Source organism: Agelaius tricolor, unplaced genomic scaffold, assembly GCF_023055355.1.
Source record: "Agelaius tricolor isolate 1412-34295 unplaced genomic scaffold, bAgeTri1.0.p SCAF_11, whole genome shotgun sequence".
NCBI lineage: Eukaryota > Metazoa > Chordata > Aves > Passeriformes > Icteridae > Agelaius > Agelaius tricolor.
The window spans coordinates 1783356-1805963 of NW_027269271.1; the positions used below are offsets into that span (position 1 = coordinate 1783356).

Below are 22608 nucleotides of genomic sequence, written 5' to 3' on the forward strand. Positions count from 1 at the left end.
CTCCAAGACTCACATCTCTTTGCTGAGGCAAGGGAGGAGCTGATGGGGCTGACTGGAAAATGGTTCAGCTCCCAGGGCTGGGGCAGGACGAGCCCCAGCTCAGCCACACCAACCCAGGGGCAGCTGAGGAGTGCCCAGCACAGCTGGCACAGCTGGCACAGACACAGACACAGCATTTCCTGCACTGCTGCAGCAGCTGGGCACAGCTGGGGGGCAGCCCCACAAACTCTGGGGTGCAGCCCCAAACTGGGGGTTCAGTCCCACAAACTGGGGGAGTCCCCTCCTTCCAGTGTGGGGTGGCTCTGATGCCTTGTGAGGGCTGAATAGAACAGGGGCTGGACAGAGCTAAAGAATAAAGCAGGGATTTATTAAAGGCCTCAATGGATCCACCTTGGGCAGCACAAGAGCCCAGCCAGGGCCACACCCCAGATGAACCCAAAATGGTCACAAAATGCATGACTGGTCATGGGGTCTGACACTTTTATAAGTTCTGCTCCATTTCCATATTGGAGTTTTAATTGTCCAATTACAGCTCCAGGCCATGAAGTCCCAACTTTTTTGGTTTTCTCTCTTCAGCCCACGTTGTTTGTGCTCTTGGGGCTGAGATTTGGATCATTTGTCCTTGGTGCCCAGCTGGAGGAGGAATTGTTTTGTCTCCCTGCTCTGTGCACAGATCTCACCATATGGCACCCAGACCCACACACTAAAACAGCACAGAACCTGAAAAATATAAAAGTTAAAATGAGGCATCACTTCCCCCCTGGCTCCTCTCCTGGCTGAACACACTGGTCTGTGCTGAGCTTCCCAGACAGGACAGCTCCCACTGAGCTCCTCCTCTGGGGACTGAGAACCCCTCACATCCTTGAGGAAGGCTCCTCTGCTCCTTGGGGGTGGCTGTGGAGAGCACTCACCTCCTTCACACAGCAGCTCTTTGGGCAGTGGCACTGAGCCCATCTGAGGCCACTGAAATGTGGAGCTGGTGATGCCCAAGGATGGGTTTATGGTGCTTGGTGATGCCCCAGGATGGGTTTATGGAGCTTGGTGATGTCCCAGGATGGGTTTATGGAGCTTGGTGATGTCCCAGGATGGGTTTATGGTGCTGGTGATGCCCCAGGATGGGTTTATGGAGCTTGGTGATGCCCCAGGATGGGTTTATGGTGCTGGTGATGCCCCAGGATGGGTTTATGGTGCTTGGTGATGCCCCAGGATGGGTTTATGGAGCTTGGTGATGCCCCAGGATGGGTTTATGGTGCTTGGTGATGCCCCAGGGTGGGTTTATGGAGCTGGTGATGCCCCAGGATGGGTTTATGGAGCTTGGTGATGCCCCAGGATGGGTTTATGGTGCTTGGTGATGTCCCAGGATGGGTTTATGGAGCTGGTGATGCCCCAGGGTGGGTTTATGGCCTGGCTGATTTTAGCACATCCCATTTGAAAGGAGGGCTCCACCTGGCCTTGCCCTGAAACCACCTCTGGGCTGTGGGACAACACCTGGCACAGCTGGGACAGGCAGAGGCAGGAGGCAAAGGAAAAGAGCAGCCTGCAGGGACTGCAGCCAGACTGAGCAGCATTTGGCCAGGAGGCTGGAAAGAGTAACTCTGATCCTAAAAAAGTTATTCAAATAAAAAAGAATGAGACATCATAAGGTGCTGGTTGCCATTCTTCACCCTCCAGGCTGCTGTGAACTCCCACCTCCCTGCCATGGCACAGAGATGTCCATCCCTGCCCCAACAAAGTCACTTCAGCTTTGATTTCACAGCTGGAGACCCTGGGGCCCATCCCAGCCCTGCCCTCAGGGCTCCAAGGTGTCCACAAGGCACAACCACCCCCCAGCCCCACCTTGGGAGGGGCCACTCCTTTCAATGACCTTTCAGTGTCATTTCCATGTCATTTCAGAGCCAGCACCTGGCTCTTGGATGATCCCCAGGTGTCAGGACCCAGGACATCCCTCTGGCTGTCTTGAGCAGCCCAGACCCTGCCAGGGGGCTCAGAAACCCTGGCACAGAGCCCAAGATGCCCCTGTGGGTTTGATTATGACCCATGGAGCAAATGACCAACCTTGTATGAAGATCAGCAAGCCACAACAGCTTAAGCAGAATGATAGTGAAGTTATCACGGGGTGGAAAAGTCGATTTTAGGGTTTTTGGTATGGGGGTTCAGGGGGCAAGATGGAGGGAACTGGGTGTGTCCAGCCTTTCTCCTTCTTCTTCTTGGCTTCCATCTTCTGCTGTGATGGTGGCACTTTGGGATTGGTTTAGAGTAGAAGCTCACTGTCTAATGTAGATGATAGGTATTGGACAGTAATTATAAATATTGCATGTGTAGTTTTTAGTATAAAGACATAACCCTGCCCTGGGGGCAGGCAGAGTGCCTGGACTGTCCTGCTGAGCTGACCTCAGCAGGGCAGGAGAAAATTTTTTATAGATAAGGAACAATAAACAACCTTGAGACTGAGAAATGAAGAGCCCTGACTCCTTCTTCAAGCACCAGGCTGGGAAAAGAGACTTTGTGGCACATCTTGGGGTCACTGTGAGCAGCAGAGACCCTGACACCCAGCCTGGCCAGAGCCCTCCCACCCAGGGCACTCTGATCCCTGCAGCCCCAGAGGTGCCCTCCTGCCCCCAGCAGCCATCAGGGGCTTGGCAGAAGGTTTGGACACAGCACATGGTCCCAAAATCACTGCTGGCCTGCCTGCCTTCCCTCACAGAGACTTTTCTTTTTTGCAAGACCTAATTGTTGGTGCACTCTGCATCTGTTGAACATCTGCTGGAAGGACACACGGGGCCTCCTGGCTTGTGGAAGGACCTGGGCCTTCCCCACTCCTCCTGTTCTCCTGAACTTGGCAGCTTCAGGTGGTTTCATCCCACCTGACGGAGAGGCAGAGACACAGAGTGAGCCACTGGTGCCACAGCTGGCTGAACTGTCAGGGTGAGAAGGTGACACAGTCAGAGGTGCTCCAGGCAGCTGAGGGGCACAAAAACAACTGGATGGAAAGCTGGGAAAGACAAGGAGAGCCCAGGAGCAGTGCTAAGCCCAAATCCAGGCTGCAGAGACCCCAGCGAGGTGCTGGGCACTGCCCCAGCTCACCTGGATCTCACTGGAGGGGCAGGAAGGGGAAGGGTGAACAGCAAAGCCCCTGTGGGCAAACCTGTGATGGTGTTCACAGGGGTCTGAGGATGAGGGAAGAGATGAGGATCTGACTCCATGTTTCACAAGGCTGATTTATTATTTTATGATACATATTACATTAAAACTATACTAAAAGAATAGAAGAAAGGATTTCATCAGAAGGCTGGCTAAGAATAGAATAGCAAAGAATGATAACAAAGGTTTGTGGCTCGGCTCTCTGTCTGAGCCAGCTGGACTGTGATTGGCCATTAATTAGAAACAACCAACATGAGACCAACCCCAGATGCACCTGTTGCATTCCACAGCAGCAGATAACCATTGGTTACATTTTGTTCCTGAGGCCTCTCAGCTTCTCAGGAGGAAAAATCCTAAGGAAAGGATTTTCCATACAAGATGTCTGCGACACAAACCCTCAGTCATGGGGACACTTTGCTGTCCCTGAGGATGAGCAGCAGATGTGGCTTTGCTCTGAAGCAGGACCCAGGCCCATGGTGGGAGCACCACAGTGTGCAGTGCATGTCCAGGAGATGCCTGCAGGGAGAGGGGAGGCTGCCACACCTGCCTGGGCCACAGCTCCTGGGGATCCTGCTGGAAAATCCAACCCAAACTGAGAGCTGGAGCCACCAGGTGAGAGCCACAGCACAGCAGTGCCAGGCCAGGAGATGGACACCTGCCCAGGTGTGGCTGAGAGGAGCTGGCTGCAGGTCTGCGTGGACACCCAGGCTTGTTCCAACTCTCTCCAAACCACTCCAGTCTCTAAATCAACTCAGAAGCGATGCTATTTACAAGCTTACTTCTTTTGGCAAAAAGAAATAATAAGCAAGAGGGTGATACTATTATTATTTCAGCTTCAGAGGAGGGAATAATCAGCTTTCCAAGGAATGCAAGCTTGGCTGAGTGCTGAGGGCCATGCAGAGATACCCATCTCCCCTTAACTCTGAGCTCTCTCTGGGGACTGCCCTGCTGAAATTTATCTGCCAGGGAGGCTCAGAAGGCAGATCAGCAGGGAATAGGATGCCAAGCCAGACAGAGCTCCCCAACAGTTGGCTCAAACCTGAATCCATCCTTTAGTGACCAAGAGGGGAAGCTGCAGAAGCCCCCCAGCATCTCCCCCCAGCACAGCTCACCAACTCCAGCCCAGCTCCACATCTTCAGGAGACAAAACCAGCAGCACTCCCACCCTGCTTTACCAGCCCTCACCAATGAGCCCTGAGGACCCTCTGAGCTCCTTCTGCCCCCCTGCCTTGCTGTGAGGAGGGATCTCCCTGCTGAGCCCAGCTCTGCTCACTCCTGCACAGAGATGGGACTCAAACCTTTTTTAATCTTCATTTATTGCTCTCCCTCTCTGCTGGTCAGCCATCCCCAGCACCCACAGGGGGATGCCCATCCCTCCATCCCTCCCTCCCCTCGCTTCCTTGCTCCCTTTCTGCCCCACATTCAGCCCCACCTGGTGCCTCACCAGCCCTGTGGGGTGTAGGGAGCTGGGACAAAGCCATGGCTGTGTCTCCATCCCTCCTGAACTGCATCTCTTCTAGGAGAAGGCTTTGTGGATGTTTCCTGCCTTGCACTGCTGCTGAACCCCAAGCCCAGCTCCACAGGCTCCCGTTCCCCCCCGAAAATGCTCCAGAAAGTTCCCAGCCCCAGCCAAGGCTGCAGGACACCCCAGGACAGCAACACACGACACAGATGTGGCAGCTCATAGAAAGGATTGAGGAGTCTCTTCCCCCTTTTATTGAAAATGTTCATTTCTATTCTAGTGCAAACACTGTACATTTTACATCACAAAGCAAGAGATAATTTACAGGATAGCTCCCATCTGGAAATCCCATGCCATGTCAATCATCCCTGCCATGCACAAAATTCCCACTTGGAGGGAACCAGTCACCTATTTCTCTGCTGGGAGAGGGGGAGCCTGAGAAAACAGTGCTTGTACAGAGCAGGCAAGAGGAAAATGCCTTAAGACACATTTTCTGCCCTGAATGGTACCCAAACTTAATGCTAACCATGGTAACCATGGCAACTTCCCAGAGCTACAACTGGAAATCTGCTGAAACCCTGGAGAACTCCACTCTTTGAGGATAAGGCCCTTGATTTGCACATATATTTACATGGTTGAATAAAATACAGATTAGACACAGGCAATTCTAAAATTTCACTTTGGCTTGATGGACGAGGAGTCGCTGTCTTTTGGCTGAGGTCATCAGCAATCAACAAATAAACACCAGAAGCTGTCTGCTCATCCAGTTGCACTCTGGTTAACAAATCCATGTAAACAAAGCAATATTGGGGATGTAAAGGTCTTATCTGAACTGCCAACAGCCCAGCCAGCTGTGGTGGCACCCCTGACCAAGCAGCCCAACCCAAGGCAAGATCCAGCTCAGACTGGAGGTGCAGCTGCTCCCAGAGCCTCCCTGAGGAGCAGCCCCATGCCAGACAAACCAGATGAAATGAAGAGGCTGAGCAAGGGTTGGCACAGGGATTTGTGAGCCCCTTGATGTGAGCATCCCAGCGTGGGGATGGAGATCTCAGTCTATGGCTGGGTCATGGGGTACCAGGAGCTCCAAGCTCCCTTGATACCCTCAGAAAGTGCTGTCCCTACACAGACAACAGCAAAAGCTGCTCAGGGTGGTTTTTCTACTGCAGAGAAGCTGAGCAAAGCCTGGGGGAAAGCCATAGGCCAGAGGGATGCTGAAAGGTGAAAAGGAAAGAGCTGAAACTCCAGGGAGAGCTCTGAGGGCTCCCAGGGGAATCCAGCCAGGCTGGCATGGGGTGGGCTCTGGAGGAGGGCAGCAGGGCAAGGGGGTGCAGAGCACCAGCTCAAGGTACTCAACACCCACTTCAGCCTCTGAGTGATGGTACTCAAAGGCACTGGGTCCTTTCTGACCAATTCTGCTGTGTGTTTGTGGAGGCACGGGAAGCAGGAGTGAGTTTCTAAGTGCAGCCTGAGATTTCCAACATCATCACTTGGCTCTAGGAGCTGGACCTGCCCTGTGCAGGGCAGAAATATTTTGGTTTACACACGTGAGTTTCTCCAAGAAAAGGGATCAGACAGAACATGATGGATTTCTTAAAGCACAGTCCTCACCCTGCCTCCCTTTCCCTGGTGTTCTGCCTGTGACTTTCAGCTTTTTGTCCTGATCAAAATTAGGGGTTTTTTCCTCAAAAATACCCACATTGGGAGGAAAAAAAAAAAAAATCCAGTAGCAATGCATACAATCACAGGCACAACTCACTCCAGTTTGGATTTGGGGCTTTTTCCCTTGTGCTAGCTCAAACATTTTGGCTGGATTTCCATTCATCCTCTGCCAGTTTAATCTTCACCTACACTTTAAAGAGATTTATTCCTCATTTCCTGCAACGTGCTGTTTGAGGCTATCAGAGCCCACTGTCAGACATCTCCACACGCCCAGGGTGTCTGCAGCAAACACCAGGCTGGAGATCCAAGCCACTCTGGTATTTCTCATGGCTGAGCTCCATTCTCCTTCCCTGGTGGTGCAGCCTGGGCCATGGAGCAGCTCTGCTGCCTTCAGTGGGGCTGTGCCATGGCCTTGCCCATCCCAGCTTGGACACAAGTGCTGTTTGGCATCAACCAACCCCTCCTCCCCCTGACATGAGAGGCAGCATCACCAGCAATGAGAAAGATCCTGATTTCCTCAGGATATCTGCGTGGAAGAAATGCCTTTTGGGCTGCATCTCTCTGCTCTTGGTGGAGATAAATTAATTAGGGGCTAATTAGGTCTCCAGAGCCCAGAGGGAGGACAGCAGGTAGGGGGAATGGTTAAGGTTATGGGACAAGCCTCACTGAGCAGAGTTAAGGGATCTTTGGTGGGATGCTCCCTGCTGAGACATCACTTGTGCCCAGAGGGATTTCCCTGGGATATCCCAAAAACCACATGAACCAGCAGAGGAGACCCTTGCTGTGTTCTGTGCAGCTGCCCATGGGGAAAACCTGCAAAAAGGAGTGTGGCTCCCTCCAGCACCACTTCTTTGGGGTTCCTCATGGAAACTCTCACGAGCTGCCTTTCCCAGAGCTGCCCAAGGCTGCAGGGAAGAGCTCTGGCAAGGCTGAGAGAGGCTGTGGCTGGAATTTCAATGCACAGCTCCACCTGGATGCAGCACAAACATCCTGAACGTTTTCAACGGGTTTTATTTCGTTTAATAAAAAACACCAACCAAGCTTGCATGTATTATCTTATATATATAAATATATACAGTATATATAAAACAAATGCATCTGGACAATGCCTTTCCCTGTGGCAAAAACTGTAAGGCATAGGAAGGAGTGTCCTGACAGTCCTGATCTTGGCACTACAGAGAGATCCCCCTGCTCACACACCCACGTTGGCTTGGCTCTCTTCTTTGGCTTTTTGAGGCAGCAGTGCAGGGAATACTCAACCAAACAATGGAGCTCTGCAGAGCCCAGGGAGGTTTTCCAGGCAACTCAGACAGCAGGAATCCATCTTGCTGCACTAAATGGGCTTCTGGCAGGCTGATAGGAACGTGCTGCCTCTGTGGCACAAGGGACTGGAGGGATGAGGGTGGGGTGGATATCGTGGAAATTGGTGACCAAACAAATTCTTCTTCTTCTAGGGTGAGCTGGGGCAGCAGGGAGATGAGCAAGCTTTGGATCTCAGCGTGCTGGGGCTGGGACTGGTCCATGGGCTGAGACTGGCAGAGGTTTCTTTTTGCAGTCCCTCACAAAAATGGACACCAGCAAGGGTGAGACTGTCCTTTACTGAAGAAGCTCGCAGTATATTGAGCAGAAGCAATAAACCCGACGATAACAAGAAAATAAAAAATGGTGGCATTATCCCAAAAGGAAGGAGGAACCTGATCACTCACAGGTTCTGTTTGCTCCCCATGTTCAGTTCTGGGTGAGGGTTGGCTTTTTTTCCTTCTTTTTATTTTTTCTTTTTTTTCTCTTTTATTTTGACGGTGTTGTTCTTTTGTTGCTGTTGTTGCTGCTGTTCTCTTTTTCTTTTATTTTCTCTTTCAGCACAGACAGTTGCAAAGCAGGACGGGTGCTGTTGTGTCTTCTCCTGCAAGGCAGCTGCCCCCAGCTGTTAATTGACTGTGGGCACCTGATTCCTCTGTAAACTATATTCCTTAGCCTTCAGTCTCAGGTTGGCAATACTGTTGGCCATGTTCATGCCCTGTGCTGGGCTGGCGTTGGTACACGTGGCAGAGTAGGTGGCCATGGCACTGAGGGATGGAAAGAGAAACATCATGTCACACGTGGCCTCCAAACCACAGCAGAGCCTAAAGCCTGGTTTTTTCCATACCTGTGGGATGTAATCCTGCTGTGGTGTCAGCAGGGAATTACCTCTCCCCTTTATTTACCAAATCTTTCCGCTGCTCTTCACTCACCCAGCACCAAAGCTGGTTGAAGTCAACGGGAAAAATTTCCACTTCCTATTTTCTAACCCAAAAAAAGGTTTGCAATGAGGTCAGCCTGCCAGTTAGACCATTGTCCTTAAAAGTATTCCCAGTGGAAGCAGTGTCTGTTTGATGAGACCAATTGCTGGTTTTACAGCCTGTGAAATCACGTCACTTCTGAAACACATGTGACATTAAAGAAACATTCTGGGAAAAACCCCTTTCAACAATTGGGATGTTTTCTTGTTTCTGCCTTTTGGAATGAAAATTTCCACATTTTTTCCCCCCTCAAAACTTCAGCTGATTATAAAGAGCATGTCCTGAAGGCTGAAGGAAGAAACCCAAAACATAAACCACTTTTTCTCCCTTCAAACTGTGACTTTATTCATGAAAAACATCACTTCTAACAGCAGAGCCTGAACAAAGATCTCCAGCTCCTTTCTTATCCTACCAAAAAATCTGCAAAGCTGCTTTCCAGACCACTAGAAAACTTGTTTAATCCATGTGTCCCCTGGGTTTCTGTGAAAAGCAGCTCCCCCTGCCAACTCCCCAAAACCCCAAAGTATTTGACCTGCTGCATTTCCTTTGCATGGCCCACAGATCACAACCAGTTGAGAAGCACCACATGAAGTGGAGGTGCTCAGGAGGAACCCCCAAATGCTCTGCTGGAGGCCAGCTCAGCTCTGGTGCTGACCTTTCCCATCTGCCTGCCCTGCTGGCTCCCAGCTGAGGCTCTGGGAAATTCTCTGCTCCATCCACACATCAAAACACCAAGATGGGCTGGGATTTTTTGCCCTTTTGTATTTTCCTTTATCTGCTATTTTATTTTATTTTATTTTATTTTATTTTATTTTATTTTATTTTATTTTTTAAATTGTTCCAGCACTGATGTCCACAACTGGAAATGCAAAGAGCAAATCTCCCTGCAGGCACAGGGGCACTGCTGCACAGACCCAGGCTGGAGCTGTGCCTGCTCACCCCGAGGTGCTGCTGGTATTTCTGACCTCCCAGAAGGTCAGAAAGTATTTCTGGAGTATTCCAGGAGTATTTCTGACTTTCTGGGAGGTTATCTGCCACCCAGTGCTGTGTGAACCCTCAGTCTGCAGGAGATCCAGAGCAGGGAGTATCTGCATTTCACCAGCATCCAGCACACGTGGATGTGCTGTTTCTGGAGCTCTTCTCAACCAGCTGCACCCTCATTCCCTCTCCATGGCTGGGCTGGTTGCTCTCCTCACCCCCAAGTGCTGCCTGCAGGAGGCTGCAAAGCTCCACAAGGTCTCAGGTTAATCCCCCATGCCCATCTGCTTCCACAGGGTGCATCTCTCCCGTGTTTTTGAGCTGGAAGCAATTTGGAGACCTTCAAGGGTACCCTAAACTGGATAAAATAGGAGTTTTCAGTCAGGGCTGCAAACTGTCCCCATTCTAAACCAGTTTGTTGGCCAAGTCTGGGCTGAAACTCCAGGGAGCCTCTGGGAGCTCCCCGGAGGTGTGGGGAAGGTGGTTTCATTTACTGATGCCAAGTGAAATCCCTGCTAAACCAAAAATCTCTAGCAGTGCTTCCTTTCATCAGGTTATTCCAGCAGGAGCAGTGCACAAGAAGGCTGTGTCCAAACACCAGAACAGCCTGAGGGTTGCTCCAGAGACTCTCCAGGGTCTAAGAAGGGTTGAAGTCACCCTGCTGCCCCCTCCCTCTACCCCATTCAGGCAGAGAAAATTCTCCTTCCTCCACTCAGCTGTCTGCTTTCATGAAACACAGAGGAGCATCATGTTTCTGAGGCCTAAAATCCTTCTTTCAAACAAGGTTTTCAGTGGCCCGTGGAGCCAAATGTTGCTGGAGTGGGAAGTGTGGGCTGCCAGTCCTGTTTTCTTAGGAAGCTAGGCTAAAAAATGCCTAAGTAAAACATTTCTCAACTTCAAAAAAAAAAAGCATAGTATCTACTTGGCTGTCTGTGTGACAGAGATCTGCAAATAGCTTTGGTTGACCTGTGGCTGAGTGTATTTGGAGAATAAACACAGGGACTGCAAACTTTTCCCAGATCTGAGAGGGAAACCAGCCCTGGCCACGCTGCTCTGGGCCCTCCCCAGGAGTGGCTGCTAATCAGGGGCTGCTCCAGCACTGCTGGGAAGATGGGCAGGGGGCAGGGGGCCATGCAAACACTCCACAGGGCTGCAGGGTTTCACTATTTCAATATCTGAATGACCTTACTGCAAAGCTTTAATGAGGCTGAGACCCTTTCAGATGAATGTGATTGCCAGGAGAGGATCAGAAGGATCAGAAACCCAGGGGAGCACGGAGTGTCTGAGGGTGCTGTGCACCCCAGAGTGTGGAAAGCAGCTGCTCTGCTCCTCTGCCTGGGCAGGGCAGTGGGAGGGTGCCACTGCAGCCTGCTGGGAGGTGGAAGCTGCAAATAAATGCCTCTGCTGAAACATCCTGGCTGCAGACAAGACAAGGGGAAGGTGTGTCTGCATCCTGGATGGGCACAGCCTAGGGCTGAGGGGCTGGAAAACCATCCCTGAGACTGGAAAACCATCCCTAAGGCTGGAAAACCATCCCCAAGGCTGGAAACCATCCCTAAGGCTGGAAAACCATACCTGAGACTGGAAAACCATCCCTAAGGCTGGAAAACCATACCTGAGACTGGAAAACCATACCTGAGACTGGAAAACCATCCCTGAGACTGGAAACCATCCCTGAGACTGGAAAACCATCCTTAAGGCTGGAAACTATCCCTGAGGCTGTCCCTTCTCCCCTGTTCTCATTAGGATATCCCAGGTGCTGCAGGTGACCTCAGACAGCCCTTCCCAGGTGCCCTTGGGAGTTACCTTTGCAGGGGCTTCTCCTAGCAGTGATTATGAATCTCCTAGCTCATGTTCTAGCAGTGATTATGAATCTCCTAGCTCATGTTCTCCTAGCAGTGATTATGAATCTCCTAGCTCATGTTCTAGCAGTGATTATGAATCTCCTAGCTCATGTTCTCCTAGCAGTGATTATGGATCTCCTAGCTCATGTTCTCCTAGCAGTGATTATGGATCTCCTAGCTCATGTTCTCCTAGCAGTGATTATGGATCTCCTAGCTCATGTTCTAGCAGTGATTATGGATCTCCTAGCTCATGTTCTCCTAGCAGTGATTATGGATCTCCTAGCTCATGTTCTAGCAGTGATTATGAATCTCCTAGCTCATGTTCTCCTAGCAGTGATTATGAAGCCCCCTGTGTAAACATCATCTCAAGGAAAGATGATCTCTTTTAAAAAGTTTAAGAGGTGGAAATAAGCCATGAGCATTGAGTAGGGATCTGGTGCTGTGACCAGTGCAGCCCCATGGGGCTGGGGAAGGAACTCACTCTCTTCCCTTCCCTGATCTCACCTCCCCAGAGTGCTACAGCAAGAACACTGCACAGGGAGAAAGCATTAATCCATAAAAGAGGGATTTTGACAGGCAGCAGTCATCAGAAAAAACTCCAAAGGGTAAGGGCCATTTCTAAGATGAAGCTGGTGGCCACCAGGCGCATCCTTTCCCATATCTGCAGTGGGTGGGTCTATGACTTGTTCTGGACATACAGGGTGGATGAGGAGGACCCCCCTGGTCTGAAGCAACAAGCAGGAAGACCAGACCATGTGTTTGCAGCTCTTGCTGTGCAAACAATGCTTGGAGCAAAAAGGGGGTCAAGGTGACCCAGCAAGAGAGGTCCTGAGCACCAGGTGTGGCTCCTGGAGGGCAGTGGGAAGCTGGCAGTGACCAGGCCAGATGAACAGGAAGAAATCCAGCCAAAGGCTTCATGGTCCTGACCAACAATGAAGCCACTGTGCTAAAAACCACCCTCCAACCTCCTTTTTAACTGCCTGTGAGCCAGCTGGCTCCCCACAAACCAACACATCCTGTGGAGCTCGTGTCCACACCCAGCTCCTGCAGAGCCAGCAACGGCACAGAGAGGACAGGCAGCGCTGTGATGTGCACACACATCCCAGACCCTCTGAGGCTGGGCTTGCCACATCCCTGCTCCTTTCCTGCCATCCCTTGAGCAGCACTGAGCACCAATGTGTCACCTGGCCCTTCCTGCAGGCTGGCCACAGTGCAGTGCTCACACACACACCTGGTCTCAGGCAATAAAAGATCTGCTCACCAGCCCAGTGCTGAGAGCTCCACGGGGATGGAGGCGCTCCCAGCCTTGCTGCCATCCCCAGCAGTGGGACAGCCACAGAACTCCCTCTTCTGGCCACTGCGTGCTGGCTGAGCCTCCCCAAGTGCTCTGAGCCCCCTTCCCTGGATCTGTGTCCCATGGAAAGTTTTCCTCCTTGCTATAAACCAGATGCACTGGGGAAAACCTTCTGTTTCCATGCACTTCTAACTGAGCCTCTCTAGAAACTCCCTGAATTGCAGAGAAAGAAGCCCAGAAGCTGTCAGAAAGACCAACAACACTGAGCTGGGATCACACTACAAAACTGGCAATGAGATGGTGTCACAGTCATATTTTCTGAAAATTCCTCTGCCCAGGATTTTTCTCCTGGAAAGCTGAGAAGCCTCAGAGGAAAACAATAATTATCTGATTTGCTTCTCCTGTGTTTTGCTGCTTTGGAATGTGTTTGGAGATTGTTTACCCACAGGTGATTGTTTTGACTTATTGGCCAATCAGGGCCAAGCTGTGTCAGGGCTCTGGGAAGAGTCACAAGTTTTCATTATTATCTTTTAGCATTCTCTAAGTATCCTTTCTGTATTCTTTAGTATAATTTAGTATAGTATTCTTTAATAGAATATAGTATCATAAAGTAATAAATTAGCCTTCTGAGAACATGGAGTGAGATTCATCATTCCTTCCTACATCAGATTCATCATTCCTTCCTACATCTGGGGGCAACCCAAATACAACAAGATGGGGTGGGAACAGGTGAGGAGAACCAGTGGGACGGTCAGGCTGCTGTATCCTCCAGGTGTGGATGCATCAGAGCTGTCTGAGGGCGCTTTTGGGGTGGTGCAGTGGGGTCAGTCACTCAGTCAGTCACTCCCTCCATCCCTCCCTCACCTGTAGGGCGAGGCAGTGCCCCAGGACAGGTAGTCGGTGGCCCTGGGGGCGGGCCGGGGTACGATGGGCTGCTCCACGGCCGCCACGTCCCCGGAGTAGGATTTGAGCAGCGAGGCGTTCTTGCTGGCCAGCATGGCGCGCTCGTTCCGGCGGAACTTGGCTCTCCTGTTCTGGAACCACACCTGCAGGGGACAGACAGGGCCAACAACCATCACACCTGCTCTGCCACTGGCCACGTACCCACGGGATCCAATCCCCATCCCCATGCGATCCCATCCCCATTCCCATGGGATTCCATCCCATTCCCATTCCCAAAGCTGGCTGCTTCCCAGGCTGGCCCTGGGAACCCTGAGGATGGGATAACCCTGGTGCCTGCTCTGACCCAAGCCCTCAGGTGAGGGGCTGGCTGAGGGACATGGGTGTGTCCCGTGCAGATGGCTGTGGCAGTCGTATTTTCTGGAAAAATCCCTTTGCCCAGGATTTCTCTCCTGGGAAGCTGAGAGGCCTCAGAGAAAAAGGAAAACAATATTATCTCATTTGCTTCTCCTGTGTTTTGCTGGTTTGGAATGTGGTTGGAGATTGTTTACCAACAGGTGATTGTCTCATTGGTTTCATGTGAATTGTTTTGAATTATTGGCCAATTATGGTCAAGCTGTGTCGGGGCTCTGGAGAGAGTCACAAGTCTTTTTTAGTATCTTTCAGCCTTCTGCAAGTATCCCTTCTGTATTCTTTAGTGTAGTTTAGTATTCTTTAGTATAGTTTTGGTATAGAATTCCTTAATATAATATATAATATATATATTTATATATATATATAAATATATAATATATATAATATATTATATATATTATATAAAATATATTATATTATAAAATATATTAGAAAATATTATAAAATTATAAATTATAAAATATATTTTATATATATATGAAATATATTATATATACATGTGTATATATATAAAATATCTTAAAATAATAAATTATTTTATTTATTTTATTGTTCCTTCTAAGAACATGGAATCAGATTCATCATTCCTCCCTTCTTGTATTTTTGGGAGGGAACCCCACAAATACAAGAGATGGCAGCAAGGCCTGGCAGTGCTGTCCAGCACCCTGTGTTCCAGGGTCTGCTTTCACCTGCAGAAGGTGCAGGCCTGCAAGCTGAGAGCTCAAGGTAACATCAGCAGCCTGAGCATCCAACAGCTTGGCCATATGGACACATCTGAGTGGGCAGGTGGTGAATGGAGGGGCAGGTCAGGCCTGGCAGTTTCCCTGTGATTCTTTTGTGCCACACAGACCCCAAGGATTTCTGCTGCCTTGCTGGAGTGGCCTGATGATCCCCCAGGTGAGGTGGGAATTACCTGAATCATGGGATTACCTGAACTCTGGCCTCAGTGAGGTTGACTCTGCGTGCAAGGTCTTCCCGTACGAAGGCATCGGGGTAGTGAGTCCTCTCAAAGACCCTCTCTAGTGCCTGCAGCTGGCTGCTGTTGAAGGTAGTCCTGTTCCTCCTCTGCTTTCTTTTCTTCTTCTCTTCTGAGTTCAGCTGATCATCTATGAGAGACAATTGGGGATGTGAAAAGTGAAAAAGCCAAGAGCCCAGAGCCACCATTGAGGGGTGAACGACTTCAGTGGTTTCAAGAGGGAAAGGGCTTAGGAAGGGGCTTGCAGAGTTTTAATACATTAACCATGCTGGGTTACTCCCCACATGAAGAGGAGGTGGAAAGTGCACCAATCTCAAGCATTCATTTTTCAATTCTACTGTGTAAGACTTGTGCCAGATCTCTTAAGCTACGCCAGGTCTCAGCTTCCTTTTCTCTAAAAAGCAGCAAAAAAAGCCCAAAATGCATCTCCCCATTCCTCACAATCCCAGAAATCTTTTCTGATGGCAAAGAATCACAAAGCCCTGTTCTCTCTGCTTCAATTTCCAAGGACTGCTCTGACTGGGAATTAACACAGCTCTCTGGGGTAAGAGCACACTCTTGGATGCTGCTAGTGAGGAGCAGCTGTGCCCTCTGCAGCATCCTCCTTGCCTTGCTGAGCCCAGCAAGGTGTTGAACAACCACCCATAAGAGCATGTATTGTTTTGGACCTGGTTTGCATTTACTCAGAAATTAATCAACACATCTGGATCATGCCAGTACGTGCGTGTGCCACCAAAAAATCCACATTACCCTGGGGGGGACCTGAGGCAATATTCATGTCAGCATTAAAGTGTATTGATCCCTGAATCCATAAAAATGCACAAGCTAGGGAATCATATTCTAAGTTCATCCCTGCACACCTTGGCCCAGGTGAGTGTCACCACTGGGAGTGCCAGGGCTTGACCTGCTATGTACAGAAGGAGAACACTCCCTCAACAGTCACTCCTTTTGCCATGTACAAATACGACAGCTCCCCTTATCCCTCTCTTCTCCAGGGGGTATGTAAGGCACAGGGAGGGGCTGACAAGGAAATTAAAGTCTGCAGTTGTTGTCCTCACCACCTGTTTGTGTTGCTTTTCACAGCCCATCTGGTACCAGTTACTGCACCTGAACACCTTTGGAGCAAGGCCCATCCATTTGAGAACAAAAGGACATTCCTCTTAAATTAAAGCATGGCTTTCAAATTCCTGCAGGTTTACAGTGCCTCCATCCCTAATCCTCCTCCAACAGCCTGATGATCCCCAGAAGGCTCCTTTCCAGCCTGGGGATTCCTGGGTGCAAAAACACACCCTTGGTTTTCCCGCATCCGAGAGGAAGTGTTGGGAGAGCAGTTATTAACAGGAACACTGAGTTGTAAAGCTGAGCTGGGAAGGGACTGGCAGAGGCAGGAATGTGCAAGGAAAACAAAGGTATGAAGGAATTAAAGCAGGGCTACAGGTGAATCTACCAGCTCAGAGGGATGGGATTGAAGTGCTGCTTGTGCAGAACACCCTGCACACATTTCTCCCTGCTGGGGGGTTTGACACCATCACAGGCTCCATCCCCTATAAAGAAGGAGAAAAACCCTGCATGTCCCTCTCTTGACTCATCACCAAACCCTTTTCAAAAAGGGTCAGCTATTTCCCCTGGCTCTGCTGTGCTGCTGTGCACCACACAACACAGCAAACAGAGCCTCAGGGCACAAATGGCCCTCCAAATGCTACAAACACCGCAAGGCCAGCTGCTGGAGAGGCCAAAGACAACACGGCCTCCTTTGGAGTTACCCACTTCATGCTATTTTCTAACCTAAATCCTGCCTATACAGAGCATATGAACAAATCAATAGAAGCCTCTGGGACCCCTTCAGAATCCCATCCAGGCCTCTGAAGCATCATTTCTGCCCAGAAGACAACACCCGGCTGCAGGGAACACGAGTCTGGCCCTTGCTCGGCCCTGCGTGACAGCTACACATGAGGAGGGGTGAGCACATCCCTCTGGGGAGCAAGAAGAAGGGCCAAAGTCTGTAAAACACCAGAGAACAAGAATTAATTCCCCCTGCCAAGCACGTTAGCACAATTTGCCTGGTTTCCTCCCGGCGTAAAGCGAGACGCCGGTGATTCACGGCTCACCTCGTAATTACTGAGCCCAAAAATAGCCAGGACAGAAAGTGTCCGTGCTGGGTGACTCATGGCTGGGTCACTGCTGGCTAAAGCACCCCCAGCCTGGGCTGCCACGGAGCAGAGATGTCAGTCACCCCCTTTTTCCAGGACAGAGCTGCATGGAGGTGACAGCAAAGCACGACCTGTGACGGGGAGCTCTGGAATTTTGGTATCTCCCATGGCCGCACCTCTGGAACAGCACGAAATCCAAACCTCTACAGAAGTGATTTGGGTAGCAGGGGAAAAAAAAATAATAACAGGATATTAATCCAGAGCAGCATGAGGTTGGTCAATCCTTGTGTTTTGGCATGTGCTGCTAAGGAGGGACTGTACACACCTAAACCCAGCCTGCCTGCAAATGTCACCTTGCTCACAGCGCTCCCCGGCTGCCTCCAGCACATCAAAAGGGTGTTTCTTCTTCTCTACCATTCATTTCTTTATCAGGAAACAACCCTGAACACTGGAAAATGGTATTCCTGAAAAATAGTATTCCTGAAAAATGGTATTCCTAAATAGTGTTGACAGCACAAGTGACTGGGGTCAGCAGAAACGGAGAGGAGAGGGAAACAGCTCTAAAGATTTTTAGGTAGGTCAGAAGTCTTTTGTCAACGTTCTTTTAATCAGAAAAATTTTATTACATGCAGAGTTCTCAAAAGCTGAGCAGCTTGCAAATGTGCCTCACAGAAAGACTGAAATGTGTGTTCTCCTCTCGGGAACCCAGTGCTGGAAAATCTGGGAATTTCATTGCCAAATCCCAACCTTCCACGCTGGGACTACGTTTCCTGTTTCCACATTTGCGTTTTCCTGTGCTATTTCTACATTTCCCCATAACATGCAGGTCCTGGTGTCATACACAAGTGCACCAAAGCATTTTCAAGTGCTCCTAAATGATTCATCAGGAAACATCCTGTTCTTTTTTCCTCTTGCAGTGAGGCAGATCCACACTTGCAGACACTCCACTCTCTTCTCCTCACTGCACAGTGTCTGTCCCAGTGCCTGTAACTATTGCTGAGGCACCACCAGACAGCTCCTCTTTGGATACCACATAAAAAAAAAAAAAAAACAAACAAAAAAAGACCCCAAAAAAACCCCCCAAAACAAAAAAAACCCACAAAAATTAAATTAAATTAAATTAAATTTTAAAAAATCAGAGTTGAAAACTAAATGCCTACGTAGGAGTTTCAAGATTGGTATTTTTTCATCAATACTTACAACCACAACATATTTCAGATTTCCAGTTTGCAGGAATGCTTATGCATACTTGCATTCATTCCAGGTCAGAACAAAAGCTAATTTCCAGATGGGATTTACATTTGTGGGCAGTTTGGAAAAGTTTTGACCAGTTCTATTAAGTCCAGAACCAGCTATTTTAGTTCATTAATTGGATCCGAATTGAAAGTAAACCATTGGATTTAATTAAGGGAGGGACAGAGACACTTAACCACAGAATAATGTATGGTAAGGCAGCAAAGATTTGTCACATCAGTTATAGAAACTGTAAACTGAGAAAGGATTCCAGGACGAAAATAAGGAATCACACTCTAATCACAGCCTTCAAAATAAGAAGTTAACGTTTGAACACAGATTTAAGAACAAGCAAGACAAATTATTTCACAGTGAAAAACCCCTAAACTATAAATTAAAAGGAAACAATTCAAAACTCTTAAAATATAAAAAAAATACTGCAAGCAAGTGAAAGTTTTATTCAGATTGGTGGATAAAGAAAGAAAGGAAAAGGGAGAAAAGAAGGGAAAGGAACAGGGCTTTTTATTTGGTTTAAACTTAAATTTCATGAAGCTTGAATAGAAATATTTCTGGGTGTTCCCCCAGCTCTGGGCAGGCTCCTCTCCCCAGCATCAGCCATCCAGTTTTTAGCCCCTCACACCCTCCCAGTCCACTTTAACTCACGCTCTGCTCTGCTTTCGATTCCTGACATCCCTCTAACAACACTGCAACACTTTGCGTGCAGGGCAGCTTTGTCAACTGGCATCATAAAAAACCCAAAACCAAAACCCAAAATGTTTAATCAAAGCAAAACCAAGGCTCCGAGCAGAGCAATGGGGACACACAAACCCCACACGGTGACAGAGCCCAGCCCCACTGATTTGAGACAAGGCTCACTGATTTTCCACCCCGCTCCTCCCGAGGGCTCCTTGTCCAGCAGCAGCATCCATTGACTTTGCCAGATGTGAGCAGGGACAGAAGAGGGGCAGGGGGACATAAATGGAGAAGATTTCATGCCCAGATCTGCCTGAAGTATCTTTCTTCCTAAAATCTCCCAGGAGAGAACGAACTCCAGCTCGTGCGGATTTCTGCGCACAGGAGAATTATTTCTGAACGGAAACGGGGTTTAACTTCAGGGCACACAAATGCTACACAGAGAAGGTGCAGCTATCCCACAGCAGCCATCACAAATGTAGGCAATATGGAATGAAGATAACAAATAAAAGTAAATATGTTAAGGTAGGAGATGCCTGTTAAGTCATGTACTTCAGTACAGCAGCGATAGCGAGCCCAGCTGTACAACAACGATAACAGAAGGTTTTTATTCTGAGTATAGGTCAGAATATAGAGATTTTTGAACTATCATTTTCTTCTCATTACACAACACCAGCTGAGCTTTTCTCCTCACCTCTACTGTTTTTTTTTTTCTGCATTATCTTAAGGTTTAAATTATTTCAATTACACAGAAAATTCAAGTATCCAAAGTTCCAGTCTTGTTAAGAGCATCAGGAACACAGAAAAAAAAAAAAGGTAACAAAGAAACAGATGCTCTATTTCCTTTAAGAGCCATCTCTTGTGTCAGGTTCAAGTTTTGCACATAAATAAGAAGTTGTTCTGTGCATGAGCATGAAGCTTCAGAAAGGTGACACTGAATTTTTCATACTAAACCTGAGTTTTAATGTTAAACAGAAAAACATGCATATTTTCAGTGTTACCCGTGGGGCTACAGCAGTTCCTCTCCGAAGTGTCTGCAATGTGGGACCTATCAGGGTGATTTTTAGCTGCCTGCACACAAACCATTACAGATTATTACAGAGCTGTGAATGGCTGGGATAGCAGGGAGAGCCCTGTATCCTTTGGAATAGGATAATAAATACCTACTTTAATAAATACCCACTTTATTCCTTTAATAAAGGAATAAATAATTTCATCAATACCTACTTTATTCCTTTAACACTATCTAGCCTCTGTTCTAGGTAGCCTCTCAAGGCATTACCTTACTGAATTTGGCTCAGCCTGCCAGGACCTGCTGAGGTCCTGCACAGCCACAGCGTCACCAACGGGAAGGATGAAACCCTCTGGCTGTCCTCCCTCAGGAGCAGAGGGAGCTCCCACCTGCACTGTGGCCAAAGGAGACATTCCCAGGTGGGATTGGAGGCACAGCACAGTCAGTGACTCTTGGCCCCTGGAATGAGGTCTTGGGGTTGTCACTTTTCAGGTGGAGAGTCTAGAGATGCCTCCAAGCTTCTGAAAAGAGCTTCCAGCATGCAAACCATCTTCACCCAAACTTACCAGGCACTGGGGACTTGAGTGCAGAGGCTTTCCCTGTGTTCTGTTCTATCCCTATCCAATGGGATAAGGTCCCATCAAAACCCCAGGCTGCTCTGCTCCTGACCCAAAGACAGGGCAGCATGAGAAGCCAAGAGCCCTCTCCCTCTCCCTCTCTGTAAGCCAGAACTCCTTTTCAGGGTGGTTTCAGCTCTGATGCTCTGTCTCTCATCTGGTGGCAACCTGTAGAGCACATGGGCAGTTACAGCAGCTAAGATGTGAGCCCTCTCTAACCATTTCAGTGTTCCCACTTGCTGGAGCTGACAGAAGAAATTATATTTGGGGGAAAAAAAAAACCAAAAAAGAGTAATCATGATCCCATGGAAATCCAGAGAGTCTCGCTGGAAAGACTTAACATTCAGTGTTAATTATTGGGAGAACAACATTTGTGGGGGCAGAAGTTTACCTCCTCCTCCAGAAATTGGTACAAGGCCATGAAAAGTCCCCCTGCATCCCACAGACCAGTCTGAGCTCTGCTGCAACAGTTCTGCTTTTATATTCACTGGAGTTTTCCTTCTGGGCATCCTACAGCTCATAAGGCACATGGCTTAGTCCTGCTCTTCTAACAAGCCTTTCTGATGGGTCTTGGGGTCAGAGTGTTCCCATAATACAATAAGCACTGTATGGATCTCATAAGCTCCAAGGCACAGTATGTTATGTGTTTGGAATTCCTTGTATGCTTTTATACTTTGTTTTACATATTGTAATTTTTATATGCATTACCGCATTGATCCTTGGAAAATTAATTTAAAAAAAAAAAACCAAACCCCAAAAAAACAACAGACATAATCAAAAGCAAACACATACATTTTAAAGCCTGCCAGAGGCAAATCATGTTCTGTGAGGCTGCACTTTGTAACTGACAAAGAGACCAAACCACCAAGCCGTGGCAGAGCTCCAGAAGTGTGGATTCACCAGGGGATCCAAGGGGGCTGAGCTCCCCCATGTCCCCCCCAGATCAGCCCCACAGGGCAGAGCCAAGACACAGGAGCAGAAATGCAGAGACACTGGAGCCATGGCACAGGAGCAGAAATGCAGAGACACTGGAGCCATGGCACAGGAGCAGAAATGCAGAGACACTGGAGCCAAGACACAGGAGCAGAAATGCAGACACTGGAACCATGGCACAGGAGCAGAAATGCAGACACTGGAGCCATGGCACAGGAGCAGAAATGCACTCACAGGGCTGTGCCAACCAAACCCCCCAAAGTGTCCCACCCCAATGTCCCTGAGCTGCCACAGTGCCAGTGGGACCCCCAGAGCTTCCTGAGAGCCTCTCAGCCTCCACAGCCCCTCCCTCACTCCTGGTTTTGATGCCTTGTGTAGGCTGACCTAGAACAGGGGCTGGACAGAGCTAAAGAATGAAGTAGGGATTTACTAAGAGGTCTCAATGGATCCACCTTGGGCAGCACAAGAGCCCAGCCTGGGCTACACCCAAGATGGACCCAATTTGGTCACAAAATAGATGACCAGTCATGAGGTCTGACACTCTTATAAGTTCTGCTCCATTTCCATATTGGAGTTAATTGTCCAATTACAGCTCCAGGCCATGAAGTCCCATCCTGCTTGTTTTTCTCTCTTCAGCCCACGTTGTTTATACTCTTGGGCCTGAGATTTGGATCATTTGTCCTTGGTCCCTAGCTGGAGCAGGAATTGTTTTGTCTCCCTGCTCTGTGCACAGAGCTCACCATCCCCTACTGTGAAGCACAGACTCACACACTAAAGCAGCCCAGAATCTGAAAAATAGAAAAGCTCAAACCTGAGGCATCAGTTTCAGATCTGGATCAGTGCTTGAACGTGTGTGAACTCATGGCTTTGCAAGGTCAGGGGTTTGGCTTCCAACACCTCTTCCCATCAGCTCCCCTTCCCGAGTCCTGATGTTTCATCTTAGGAATGGCACAGATTCAGCACAGAGCAAACTTCCCAACCTCCGCCCTGCTGCATCCGCATCTTCTCACTCCCAAAAATGTC

General features: G+C 48.9%; 1 protein-coding gene across 1 annotated transcript in view; it reads right to left on the reverse strand.

The window, feature by feature from the left end:
* Positions 1 to 7237: 7237 nt before the first annotated feature.
* The window catches only part of PRRX1 (paired related homeobox 1), a 39688-nt gene continuing 24317 nt past the window's right edge, over positions 7238 to 22608 (reverse strand). Inside the window, exons 2-4 of the mRNA XM_071435783.1 lie at positions 14902 to 15077; positions 13522 to 13703; positions 7238 to 8328 (exon numbers count right to left, since the gene is read on the reverse strand). Of these exons, the coding sequence (XP_071291884.1) occupies positions 8190 to 8328; positions 13522 to 13703; positions 14902 to 15077 (497 nt within the window). The 3' untranslated portion in view covers positions 7238 to 8189. The remainder of the gene's footprint in view (positions 8329 to 13521; positions 13704 to 14901; positions 15078 to 22608) is intronic.